The sequence below is a fragment of the Camelus dromedarius genome, chromosome 17 (genome assembly GCF_036321535.1).
Source record: "Camelus dromedarius isolate mCamDro1 chromosome 17, mCamDro1.pat, whole genome shotgun sequence".
Taxonomy (NCBI): domain Eukaryota; kingdom Metazoa; phylum Chordata; class Mammalia; order Artiodactyla; family Camelidae; genus Camelus; species Camelus dromedarius.
Genome location: NC_087452.1, coordinates 41,315,719 through 41,328,649, shown reverse-complemented (window position 1 = coordinate 41,328,649; position 12,931 = coordinate 41,315,719). Strand labels below are relative to the sequence as shown.

Here is a 12,931-nt window from a genome sequence, read left to right as displayed (position 1 = left end):
GGAGTGGTGGGGCCTCAGGGTGACCCAGCCAGGCTCTCTCATCCCCAGGACCTGTGGACGAGTACATGCTGCCTTTTGAGGAAGAGATCGGCCAGCACCCATCACTGGAGGAGCTGCAGGAGGTGGTTGTGCACAAGAAGATGCGGCCAGCCATCAAGGATCACTGGCTGAAACACCCGGTGAGGGGCTGGGGGGCAGAGAGGGCAGCCCCTCAATGTATGGCAGGGACAGAGAGAGAGGGTGCCTCAGGCAGCAGGACAGTCCCCTCCTCCCCTGCCTGGTCAGAGGTCACTTAGAGCACTGTCTCTCTTCACTGGGGTATCTGGGGGGTTGATGCTCTGCAGGGAGGCAGCTCTGGGTTTGGCCCCAGAGAGTGATGGACGTGACAGCCTGTCAGGGCCCAGAGTGCCCCCGTAGGTCACTGGTGCTGTGGAGCCCACTGGCCCTGGACCTGACACGTGTGGGTGGGATCCTGGATCTGCCAATCACTAGCTGGGTGGCCTCTGGCAAATTACTTTATTTCTCTGGGCCTTAGTCTCCTCAGGGTAGTAATAGATTTAAGGAGTTGCTGTAAGTCGTTAGACAAGACACCTAGCACGTAAATGCTTATTATGCATTACTCTTATGAAGTAATCTCTGTTCTCTGTCTTCGTCATTTTCTGGGCCTAGGCTGAGCCATGTGGCATCTGGGCCCCTCCAGTCTGAGAATACTGCATGGAAGACCCCAGCTATGTAAACTGTTACCTATCTTGGAAGGATATTTGCCTTCCGCTCCATTGAGTCCTTCCCCTGCCACTCTGGGGTTAATTCAGAAAAAAAGACATCCTTGGGACCCCTCGGGGCTGGCACTCTTAGCACATGGTCAGGAGTCGAGCTGTTGAGGCCAAGTTCAGCTGCCATGCTGCTCCCTGGGACCCAGGACTGCAAATGGAGAAAAATTAGGCATGGGGGGAGGGAAGCTGGGCCAGGATCTTACCTTCTGCCTCAGACTTTCTGAGGCTACCAGGGCAGAGATACTGGGGTTGCCAGTCCCGTTCCCTGATGAAGAGCCTGAGGTCTAGAGAAGCCTCAGTGTGGGCTGGTGAGCAGGCCAGAGAGGACGTGGGCATTTTATCTATCTTTCTGCCTTTCCAGCTATGCACACGTGGTTCTAGCCCAGGGTGTCATGCCTCGTTCCCTGGACTTCAGAGAGGTGTCTGCGGTGGTGGGGAATAGGGTGGGATGAGCCCTCCTCTGTCACCACTGTGGCTGCACTTTGGGCCCTTATGTGATTTGGGCTTCTCATAAGATTTTGTTTGAATATCCCTGCTCCCAGGCAGTCAGCCGTGTCTGCCCTGGGAGGGCCCCGAGTTCCCCTCACTTCCCATGTTGATGTCCAGTGGCTCTTCTTTTGGGCTGTGGAGGAGGCCGGTGGTCTCAGGATAGTGATGGCCAGGAGGGGAGTTTGCTGCAGGCCCCCGTGATGGACCCGTGGGCTCTGCCTCGTCCTCAGGAAGTCGTCAGGCTTGCTGTCCTTTGTGCTTGTCCTCACTGAGAGCCACTAGCAAGGGTGTCTGTTTCCCCTCTCCCGCCATTGTGCAGGGCCTGGCCCAGCTCTGCGTAACCATCGAGGAGTGCTGGGACCACGACGCAGAGGCTCGCCTGTCCGCGGGCTGCGTGGAGGAGCGGGTGTCCCTGATCCGGAGGTCGGTCAACGGCACTACCTCGGACTGTCTTGTCTCCCTGGTGACCTCCGTCACCAACGTGGACCTGCCCCCTAAAGAGTCGAGCATCTAAGCCCAGGACATGATTGGATCTCCGGACTCAGTGGATCTGAAGAGGAAAAGAAAAAAAAAAAAAAGTCGTGTTTTGTTTTGGAAATCCCATAATACCAACAAACACATAAAATGCAGCTGCTATTTTACCTTGACTTATTATTATTATTATAATTATTATAATTATTATTATTAATATTATTTTTTGGATTGGATCAGTTTTTACCAGCACATTGCTCTACTGTATCGCAAACAGCGGACTCGTCAGCAGGCGTTGAGGTGCTGAGCTGTGAATGCAGAACCAGCGCCGCGCTGAGAAGCCTCGGCCACCTCCCGCCCCTCCCGTTTTCTCTCTGTTTGTGTTCTCAGAATCTGTGACACAAACCCATCTCCTGTCTTAGGAAACTTAATGCTGCAAACTCTACCTAGAGGAACCTTTGAAGACTGTTACATAAGAACACATCTTCCTCAAAAGAGGACTTGCCCTCTGCCCTCGCCCCCCCCTTCCTGCTCCCTCCCTCTTACTGTGTTTTTCTCCCTTTTTAGACAGTGAGTTTAAGAAACAGCAGATGAGTCTTTCACGGAGTAACGGGTGTTGTCCTGACGGAGGAGAAACTAGGATGAGGATGATTTGGACTGGAGTTGGAAGGGGAGGACAGAGCTGGGGGTGGGGTTTGGAGCAGAGCTACACTGGACTCGGGCACGTTCGGAGCAACATCCTTTGCTGTGAGACTACTTCTCAGGTAACCAGGAATCGAGGGGAAGGCTGGCGTGGAGGCCAAGCAAGAGCGGGGTCTGGAGAAAGTCTGTAATCAGGTGTGGCTCTGATCCATCTGTTGGCCCTGAACAGTTTTTCCCACTAACTTGGGCTTGGGTACAGGACAGAACGTTTCTTCTGCCCTGATTTTAAGGCTAGGTAAGGGTGGGAGTCATCACGGTTTACTGAGTATGTTTATTTTAAGACATGATACTGTAAGTATCTTTAATGGAGGAGAAGTTGAAATACATGCATTGCTTCCTCCTGGAGCAGTTCAGGGAAATCCCCACGGCGGGGCGCCCTCCACGGCGGGGACTGCGAGGGTTTCCTGGGTGGCGCCTGCCAAGGCCTGCCTGTCTAAGAGACCCCCAGCGTCCCGCAGCGCTGGCTCTGCCCTGTGCGGTGGCAGTACTGTCCCTTCATGTGGCTTGTAGGTGACACAGCTTTCTCCAGACCCCTTAAATAGGTGCATATTCTAAAACCCGTTTCTCTGTTATGCCGTGACCTTGCTCTAGTCAGTGAATGTTCCTAATGCTGCTGTTTCAACATTTGAAATTTTTTAATTTATGAAACATGCGAATTTTTTTAAAAAACAACACACACATTCACACACACACACACACACACACACACACACACACACACACACACACACACACACACACACACACACACACACACACACACACACACACACACACACACACGCTTTGCTATGTGGCTTCCGAGGTTTAAATTTTGAAAAGTAAAAGAATTAAAACTTCACGACCACAGACCACCTCAAACCAGAAATACCTCAGAATTTTCTACTTGTGTAAGTTTTATTATATATTTTATTAGTTGTGTTGTCTTGTAGTACGTATATTTTAATGTAAGTTGGCTTTTATGACAAGAAAGCTTAAAAGAAATAGAGAAAAAGAAAAAAACCTTTTGAGTCTTCTAGGGAGTGCTACCGTGTTGCTTTGATAACGCCCGCTTGTAAATAATTGTCATCAGCTCTAGGTTGGCTGTCTGGGCATTCATCACTCTTCTTTGTGAAGGCTTTTCCTTCCGGTTTCTTTTGACCATTTCATTTGAGAACTGGATCTCTTAACCTTGAGGGTAGGTGAGTTGGTAGTTGACGGGCAGCGGCTGACTTGGGTGAGAGTGGGAGAGGGGGCGCCTCCTCTCGAGTTCCTGGAGGTTCTGCTGTTTCCCTCGACGTGATCGGTCATTGTTGGGAATGACGGGTGACCCCACTTTAACTTGCTGTAACTGAGGCCCCTAGACCCACAGGAGGTAGTTGTACTTGAGATGGACTTCCTTAAGCGGATGAGCAGCAGTGATGTTGGACTTGGTCCACGGGGCTCTGCGGCCCCCACTGCCCGGCGAGGGCGGCGTGTCTGGGCGGCGGGGCCGTGTCCTCGTCTCCGTGGGTTTGTGCTCCGGGTGCTGTGGGAGGCGAGTCTGCTTCTCCCCCACAGCTCAGTCTTTGCTTCATGGGTCAAGATGTGAGCCGGCCAGGGTGGCTACAGGGACAGGTTTTTGTTTTTGTTTTTATGGTAAGTTATTTGACTTTTTCTTCGTCTTTTTCTTTTTTTTTTTTAAGCTATTTTGTGCTGTGGTATTTTTCTTCCCTTGGGATAATTTTTAACAGCAAAACAGGCCTTACAGCAGTTGCTTTTCTTTTCCACTTATTTCTTTCCAAAGCTTTAAAATATTTATTGAAAAGTGCCATATCTGATTTCTCCAGCTTTCTCCTCAGGCAGGGTGGGGCATCTCTACTTTTCAACCCTCAGAAGAAACAAATAAACCACTAACAAATGTAGCTAGTTCACTACAGGAATGTTCAGATCCCTGAACCTCCCCCCGGGTGTGCAATGCGGAGCCCGAGCCTCCCTGTCTGGTTTTAGATCTCCTCTGGGCAGGGTTTCTTCTGTGTACTGGCTTGGCTCTTGTGAGAACAGGTGCTGGCCTGGCTAGGGTGGGCTGTGCCGAGGCCCTGCGGTGGGACCTGCGGGCCTTTTGTCCCGGGGGCTCCCCCTGTGCTGACCCTGTGCTCAGCCACTGTCGCGTCCTTTGGTGCCTTGGCGCCAGGATGGCCCCTGAGTGGTGTGGCCGGGCAGAGCGGAGGGTGCAGGAGTGCCAGTTCTTTGGGCTTCTGGCTGCCCTTCCCCCGCGTGCTGTGCTGAGCATCCCTGACTCTGCTCATGGCCAGGAGAAGGTGGCATCTCTTTCCAGGGCATGTCATGGGGGTCTGGGTGGGTCTTTTGCCTCTGAGAAAGTGTTGTATGATTTGCTGTCGTGTATTCTCTGGGGAGTGGACCATCTAGCGCTCTGGTTTATGTTTATTGGGTTGTAGGGCCTCTCCCTGTGCTCTTCACAAAGATTTCATGCGGTCTCCACTTCGGGGAGCTCAGGTCACTGTTACTTTTTTTCTTTTTCCCTCCAAGCTCTGTGGGAGACTGGTGGGAATGGAGTCTGGCATGGTTTTCCCTGCCTCTTCCAGGGTGGGAGGGTGGCCAAATCAAGGGACAGAAGTGGCCCAGGATCCCTGCCCCTTCCTTCCTAGTGTGCTGTCATGCAGGCAGGCTCCTGGCTGTGGGGCGGACTTTAGGGGGAGAATGTGTTCTGGTTGAAGACACCCATGATCACTGCGGGAAGATGTCCCTAGCCAGGGAGATCCAAGAGTGAGCAAGGGAAGGAGGAACCATATGGGGACAGAGTCCACTGTGTCACATGGACCTGCAGAGGACTCTTAATGATAGATGGCCAGGGAAGGCCATGGACATAGTCATTAGAGCATCCTGGGCCTAGCATAAGCCTGGTTTCCTCCTGGGGCCATTGGTCCCCACCAGGAGTCCTCCTTTGATTGAGTTACTTGGGGCTGAGCATGGATGGTTCTTAGGAGAAAGGGAGAGCGAGCTGTGCAGAGACGTGGTGAGACATACCTGGTGTCCAGCATGGCCTTCCTGTCCTGTTGGCTCTCAGTAGGTACATGGAGGGATCGATCCTGCTGGGGAGGCTTCCCCATCCGTGCCAGCTGCTTCTGACTGAGAATTCACCGTGTCCGGACTTGGGGGCATGTCTACAGAACAAAAAAGACCTTGTCCAGCCTTGAACATCCTCAGATGCTTGAGCCCCACACTCACAGGTTCTCAGCCAAAGGGAAAGGTCTGTCATTTCCAGGCCACTGAGATGGCTCTTCCCCTGCCCTGCCCTGGGGGCCAGGCCAGCCCTCTGTCCTGGCTTGTTGTGCTTCAGAAAGCTAAGCAGGTGGTCCCACAGTTCTGCTCTGCCACCTTTCTCTCCAGCTGGCCACCTCCTTGCTCCCTGCTACCCTGCCACTCGACATCTGGTGCTGGGGGTGTGGTGTTTTTTAGTGGCGAGCCTAGCTGTGTGTTGAGTGTCTACCACATGCTGTGTGTGGCTCGGAAAGCCTGTCACTTGGCCCCTGTGCCGTGAGCCTTGAGGGCAGGTAGGCGGCTTTTCCATCTTGGGTGGGAGGACTGGGTGACCCTCTTGCAAATGGAATTTTGCTTTTTTAAGAACGCAGTGTAAAGTTCGCAGCACCTATTGGTGATACAAATATTCGATGTTTTTTTTTAAATATGTAGTAAGCATACATATGTAAGTGTTTAGGATTGGTACTAGGAGTTGAACAGCCAGGCATTATTCTGGAGAACTTGGCTCACTAGAAAAATATCTAAACTGGAAAGCATTTTCCAGGAGTAAACTCAGTTTGATTGTCAGTCCCAGCTATTTCAATAGCTGGTTGGGTCCTGAATCTTTAGAGAGACAGCCAGGCCTGGTTCACAGTTCTGGGGCCCCAGACCAAAAGCAGCACAGTGAATTGACTCTACCCCCTGTCCAGGGCAAGCAGCTGGAAAGGGAAGAGGGCAAGGTGGCTTTCTCTCCTCATGCGGGTGACTTGAATTCTCCTAGGTCTGTAGCTGTCTACAAAAGCTGAACTAATAAAATACTCTGCAGCTGATGTGTTCAGCCTAGTAATGATGGGTTTATGTTTCAGTCAAGAGTAATGTTTTAGGTAAAGAAATAGGCCCAGTAATTCAGTTGATGAACTGTTTTATCTTCTCAGTCTAGATTTGTAAACATTTAATGAATTCAGGGTTATAGGCATAGTTTTTAAGTAAGATTCCCAGTAGTTAATTTGTAACCAGCAGTCTACTTATGAATGTGTCCCAAACCTTTAAGAGGCTTGGGGATGTTTTTTAAGATGATGATTTAGTTTTGTAGCAAAAAGAAATAGAAGTTTAAAACACACTCTTCCCCTTGGAAATTAATTCATTTGACTCGGCCAATTTTTAAAAACAATTGGAGTTGGCCCCTCCATATCTACGTATTCCTCATTTGCAGGTTCAACTGACCTCGGGTCAAAAATATTAGGGGAAAAAAAATTGTAGAAAGTTCTAAAAATAAAAACTTGAATTTGCCACCCACTGGCAACTATTGATGTAGTATTTACAACTACTTACATAGCATTTATATTTTAGTAGGTATTATAAGTAATGTGAGATGACTTAAAGCATATGGGAGGGTTTGCAGAGGCTATATGCAAATACTACATACACCATTTTACATAAGAGGCTTGAACATCTTGGATTTCGGGTCCCATCCTCCACCCCCCTACTCAGGTCCCAATACAGAGGGATGACAGTAGTGGGTCCAGGAGACCTGTAAACTATCAAGTAAAACTCCAAATTATCTAGTGGGATATTTTGAATATTCTTATTTTATACTCATTTTGGGTCCATTGTAAACTTTGGTTTGGACAAGATTTTAAACTTAAAGGATTTACCCCACTGTTTAGATTTTTACCAAGCTTTTACATTTTCGTGACGGTCTCTTCCAGGTATGACTAAAGCAGGACTCCCTGATAGTGGTACTCCGTGCATCCCTGTAGTGCCAAACCCAGCGATGTTTTATTTGCTCCTATGGCAGCTCGTAACGATAACACAACTTTTCCCCTCATGAATTAAAACGTGTATTCCCTAAACGCCAGCATGTGGAGATGGGCACTGTGCTGCCCTTTTTTCTCCAGGAATGTCTTTGGATTGTCTAGGGCCCAGGCAGTTCTGAGAACTACTGCAAGCCACCTACAAGACACTAAAGAAACACACACGTGGACACAGGTGTGTGCGCGATGGATTCTACAGACGTGGGCTCTTCTGTCCATCTATGGAAAAGTGTTACATTCATTTGCAGAGTTTACATTTTTAGGCTCACAGTTATGAAAAATATGACCCATTAGCTAATGCTTTTCAGGCAGGTGAGGATGGGTGTCTCCCCCCCCCCCCCAAATGTGGAGTTCTGTCCTGAGTCTTGGGAATTTCTGTTGGTTGGCGTGGACTCCTCCCCTGATTCTCCCAATCACGTTTGCGTTGAAATGTTGTTAGGTAGCTTTGTAAATAAAAGAATAGGTTATATAATAGAGTTATGACACTTGAAATTTTACTTTGAAAAATCTATAGCACTACATATATATTTAGTTATATCACCTGACAGATTTTCCTGCACAGTGTGGAGATTGTTTTATACCACAGATTATTTTTATAAAGTCTAGTGAGTTTGAATAAGGATGCTTTTGTAATCAGAGTAACGAGCTTTAGCTTTCAAGATAAACGTACACTGGAGTGTGAGTGGTGTGGAGCTTTTACTTGGTGCTCTTGGGTTCCCGTTGACACACTGGTGATGACAGTCCATCCAGGGGTCTTGTTTGGCCAAAACTACTTGTGGCTGTCTGCACAGGACAGTCTGCACAGGAGGTGGGTGCTTGGTCCTGTTCCTTTCAGACCAGAAGCAGAGGGCTGGGGAGAGGCAAGAGGAGCCTGCAGTGTGTTTTACGTTCGTGCTTCCTCCTGATATTCCTTGTGAACAAAGGGTTCTGAGGTTAATCATTAAAGTTACCGTCACGGATGTAGTAGTGTGAGGTGTTTTGGGGAACAGAAGTTGTATGGGGTGCAGATGGTTGGGACTAGAATAAGATTCAGGCTTCAGACATTTGAAATGGGAATTTGGTGATTTGAGAAGTCTACCGAACGGGGTTATCTAGGACCAAATTGTCCAGGTTTCAGGACAGAATTTCTGGTTGAGTAATTCTTGGAAATGGGGGAGGGTGGTGTGTGGACGTAGCGGTCACATTTAGCGGAGAGTGGCCAGGTCCATCTTGTCTTCTGTGTCAGGGCTGTTTGGAGGTGAGGGGCTGGCTTGACCCGCTGTTTTAGTCTAGCGAGTAACCCAGGAGCCCGCTGAGGAAGCTCAAACCCTGTCCCAGCAGGATACCTTTCCAGGGTATGCAGGGTTCCTGCTCTTCCCGCAAAGGTCGTTGTCACTGCCCTTGTGTGGAAGGAGGTCTTCACGTTAGCCTTTTTAATTTTGTGTGAAGAGTAGTTGGTTTTTCAGGTGAACTTCCTTGCTGGGGGTGTACAGGAAGTGAATCGTGAAGCAGATTCTCTGTACCTGTAATTGCTGAAGCCCTGTCCCCAGACCCTGCCTGCTGGCTTCAGCTGCTGCGTTCAGAGGTGCACTGGTTGGGACAGTGATGTCAGGAGAGTCCCTCACGTGTCCTGTGAAACCAGCTGTGCTTTTTACCCGGTGTGACTGAGAGTAAAGTTTTACACTACCCCTTTTATACTTGAATGAATTCGGTTTCGGCAGATCCAGGAGCACTCCGGGAACCAAACATCGGTCCTTTCCTGTCCCCATAAAAGAACGTTTCTCTGCTCTCCAGCCACATGTCTTGGAATGTAATTCTGTTGTGCCTTTGTTTTTTGTCACCTGCCTCCCCCCAAAAGCAACTGCTGTAAGCTTTTTTCTACTTGTCTTTTCTAGCCTGAACCCCCACCTTTTTCCTTTTTCCCAGCTGTATTTTCTGGATGCAGTTCTGTGCTCCAGGTGTTTTAAGAACCAGTTACCTCAGACCTCGTGTTGAACAGTGTCACCATCTGGGTCCTCTCGAAACTGCAGGCTTGTGATACACATGCACAGGAACCCTGCCGAGTATGGGTACTTATTTGTTTTCAAGTAAAACTCTTCCCAAGGATTGCAAAGGGGGCTTCTGGCAAGCTCTTCACAGCCTTGTGGTGGGATGGGTCTAGAGTGTCATCTGAACGGTGCTTCCCGTGGTCCTCTGAATTTTCAGTATTCTCGTGTCTGAATAGGCAAAGTGATTCAACTGGCTGGTCTTGTCCACAATTGAGTTCCGAAAATGAGCTCTTTGTAACATATTTCCAGTCGCTAAAGCTCAAATGTAGAACATTCCCTTAAATGGCAGGCTTGAAACTCCCCCCCCCATCCACCACAGTGCATTTTGGGAAGATGTCTGTAGCATATGTTGCTGTGAAATCAGGCCTTGCGGGATATGGTTATTTGTCATTTTGATGTATTTTAAATAAATATATATATATATTTTTTAAAGAGCCTTTTTTACCAGTTCAGAAAGTTTAACCAGCAGTTGCCACATCAGAAGTTTCGTCTCTGGGGCACAGATGGCAGACCAAGGTTGAAGTGGTAACTCGGTCCCATGAGCGTGGGCTGCCCGCCTGGGCTGTCCTGCGGACCGTGGGGTCCAGGGTCAGTGTGTCTCCTTGGGTCCCCACTCAGCCCCCGACGTGTTCGGTCTCTGTGTTGTTCAGCGGGCTGTTGACCTCAGTCCGTTCAAGTGCTTTAGTCCAACTGAGATTTCCTCAGAGCACTGCCACAAGTTAAGTGTACGTTTAGCCAAATAATTTCTCCGTGAGGGAAAAACGCGCTCGTCCAAATTTGACCAGTGATGACAGAGATGAGAGTAGGAAAGAGTAGGCGTCAGCTGGATTTTGATTTGGAAGGTATCCAAGTCATTGTCAAAGGCTGTCTGAGAGCCAGCGGCCATACAGATTATCTGGAGATCTCATCTGGAGTATGAGGACCTCCCGTGAGGGGAGGAATTGTTAAAATGGCGGCGTCTTTTCCCTCCACCCCCCACCTTTTTGAAACTAGAATTCTGTAAAAATGCAAAGAAAGTTGAGTAGTACTTGAGAATTGGGGGTGAGGGTTACCGCAGATGAGAAACATACTTCTAGATCTCAGTTCCACGCCACAAATCCACACGCCATTTTTCAACTGTACAAAAGAATCTGCTTATGAATTTGACATGATCTTAATGGTAGCATCAAAGGCCGAATTTTTCACGTGTTACTATTTTGCCACATTTGTCCTTGAATCTGAATAACTTCATACAGTACTGTAAATTTAACTTATGTTGAGTTTGATGTCAATTCTTGTGAAAAGAGCTTCTGCATGTAACAGACACACAGTTAACACAGCAGAGTACAGCATTTTCAGGACCAATTTTGGAACCAACAGAAGATGTCACCTGTCATTTGCCATCTTATATATATCAGCTTTACCAGCTACTTCTAAATTTGTATATTATTTGTAAGGAAAAGAAAGAAAACCCTAAGACTTGTCTAACTTAGTGGAGAATGTGTGTGTTGGGTTTAGGATGGATAGCGAAGTCTTATTGAGCTGTGTTATCTAACTTGTATATAAAACTGTAATTAAAAGTTTGGATTCATCTGTTTTCTCGTGGTTTACAATGATGAGTAATTTGCAAACTCTGGAAATGTGACTAGTATATGATTTAAGACTGTAGAAGTGAGGAAGCTCTTCAAGTGCTAAAACTAAAGACTAATAGTTTTTGGCTCAAATTCAATTAAGTACTGTCTGTATACCAAGATATGTGAGCTGTAAATGTAATAGGTCACTTTTCACCCTTGTAGCTATAAAATAAAAATTTTGTAGAACAGAAATAGCTTGTACTACTGAATTAACAAGTTATACTAAAGTATCGTGTTTAAAAATACACATATATATACACAGAGTTCAGCTTGTTGCTGTTACCCTGTCTGGATTTGGAAAGTGTGCTGGTTTTTATATATATATATAGTACATGTATATGTACTATATATATATATATATATATAAAAACACACACATATATATATTATATACCCGCACACATCTAAAATGGCCTAAAGCAGACATCCATGTAATTACAGTTGCAAAATGAAGACATTTTGGAAAGAACATTGTATCATAGTTCATTCATTTGCAGTGGATCTTTGTTCCTTTTTACTGTGGTAATTTTAGAAATGAGTGTCAAGTTTGAAATTAGATCTGCTACGTTGGGGTTTTGCTGCTTAAACTCTGCACTGGGTCCTCAAATAAACCGATGTGAATGTAGTTTTTTCCCCCTGTGTGAAGGAGCAGCCACACCCCAATAGAATAGGAGGAAAAATCTAGAACTATTTCAAGTTTTATCTTTTTGTATATGAAAATAAAATGATAATAATAATAAAACCCTGTTGTCTCTCTTAATCACATGGCAGGGGATTGAGATTTCTTTTCATGGGATTTAGAAAGAAATAAAATGGTGTTCTCCCACTTACAGGGCCAACTTGAACACCTCTGTGTGTTCCTGCTTGGAAGACATGAAGTTGTTAATGGTCGAGCACCTTGTCTGCTAAAGTCCCGGGGGGCTGAAGCTAAACGCAGGTCCCCGTTTCTGCCTGTGGAAGCTCAGGACCTAGTTGGAGACACTGTGGGCTTCTCCTTAATGGACAGTCCTGGGACTCTGGGTAAGTTCCTTCCAGGGCAAGGGTGTAGTTTCCAAATCCCGAAGAACCCCACACACAATCCTACCACCCCACCCCCCCACCGTCCTATAGTTTGCCAGCAATCCTGAGCAATATTTTTTGTAAAGTGGAGGAGAGAAGCCTAGAAAGTAAGTTATATTGAGGACCACTGCAGAACAGGAGCTCTGCATTTCCAGACATGGCTGGTACCAGGGTCACTTGCTGAGCTATGAAGAAATAGTTGTAGGGTACCACCCCAGATCTGAATCAGCAAGCTGGGTTTCCTGTTTTGGAGTTCCTGACTTACCTCCCTAGGTGAAAACATGGTTCCCTGCTAATAAAGTAATTGTAGTCTACCACTAATAAAACAGGAAAGCCCTAGGAGTCACCTCACTGCTTCTGCAGTGATGTGAAAGATTTTTCTGGCCCGTGGCTGATACTTGCTAAGTGGAGAAGCACCAGCCTTGAAGCCTCCTTCTGGCGCAGGTCAGTGCCTTTTATTTACTGTTTATTATGAAGATGAAACAACCTGCGTGAAACTCTTTGGGACAAGTTTTGATGAAGGGGGCTCTTTATTTAGGAACCAGTTGTCCAGTTTGGGGTCCATTTTATCCTTTCAGAGTTAGAAAGTTCACCTTTTATTAGTGAGTGCCCCTAATGATGAGAAGGAGAGGAAGGCAAAAGGCTAACATTTGGGAATGAAGATGTTGGATGAACAACGCTATAAAGTTGGACTGTAGGGGCCATCTGGTCATTTTTCTTTCAGCAAATGAATTCTTCCAGTTAAAAAGGACACAGAAGCAGGT

General features: G+C 47.2%; 1 protein-coding gene across 1 annotated transcript in view; it reads left to right on the top strand.

The window, feature by feature from the left end:
• ACVR2B (activin A receptor type 2B) overlaps window positions 1–11,850 on the top strand; it is a 34,763-nt gene extending 22,913 nt beyond the window's left edge. Inside the window, exons 10-11 of the mRNA XM_031469970.2 lie at window positions 49–179; window positions 1,582–11,850. Coding sequence (XP_031325830.2) covers window positions 49–179; window positions 1,582–1,776 — 326 coding nt within the window. The 3' untranslated portion in view covers window positions 1,777–11,850. The remainder of the gene's footprint in view (window positions 1–48; window positions 180–1,581) is intronic.
• The last annotated feature ends 1,081 nt before the right edge of the window (window positions 11,851–12,931 follow it).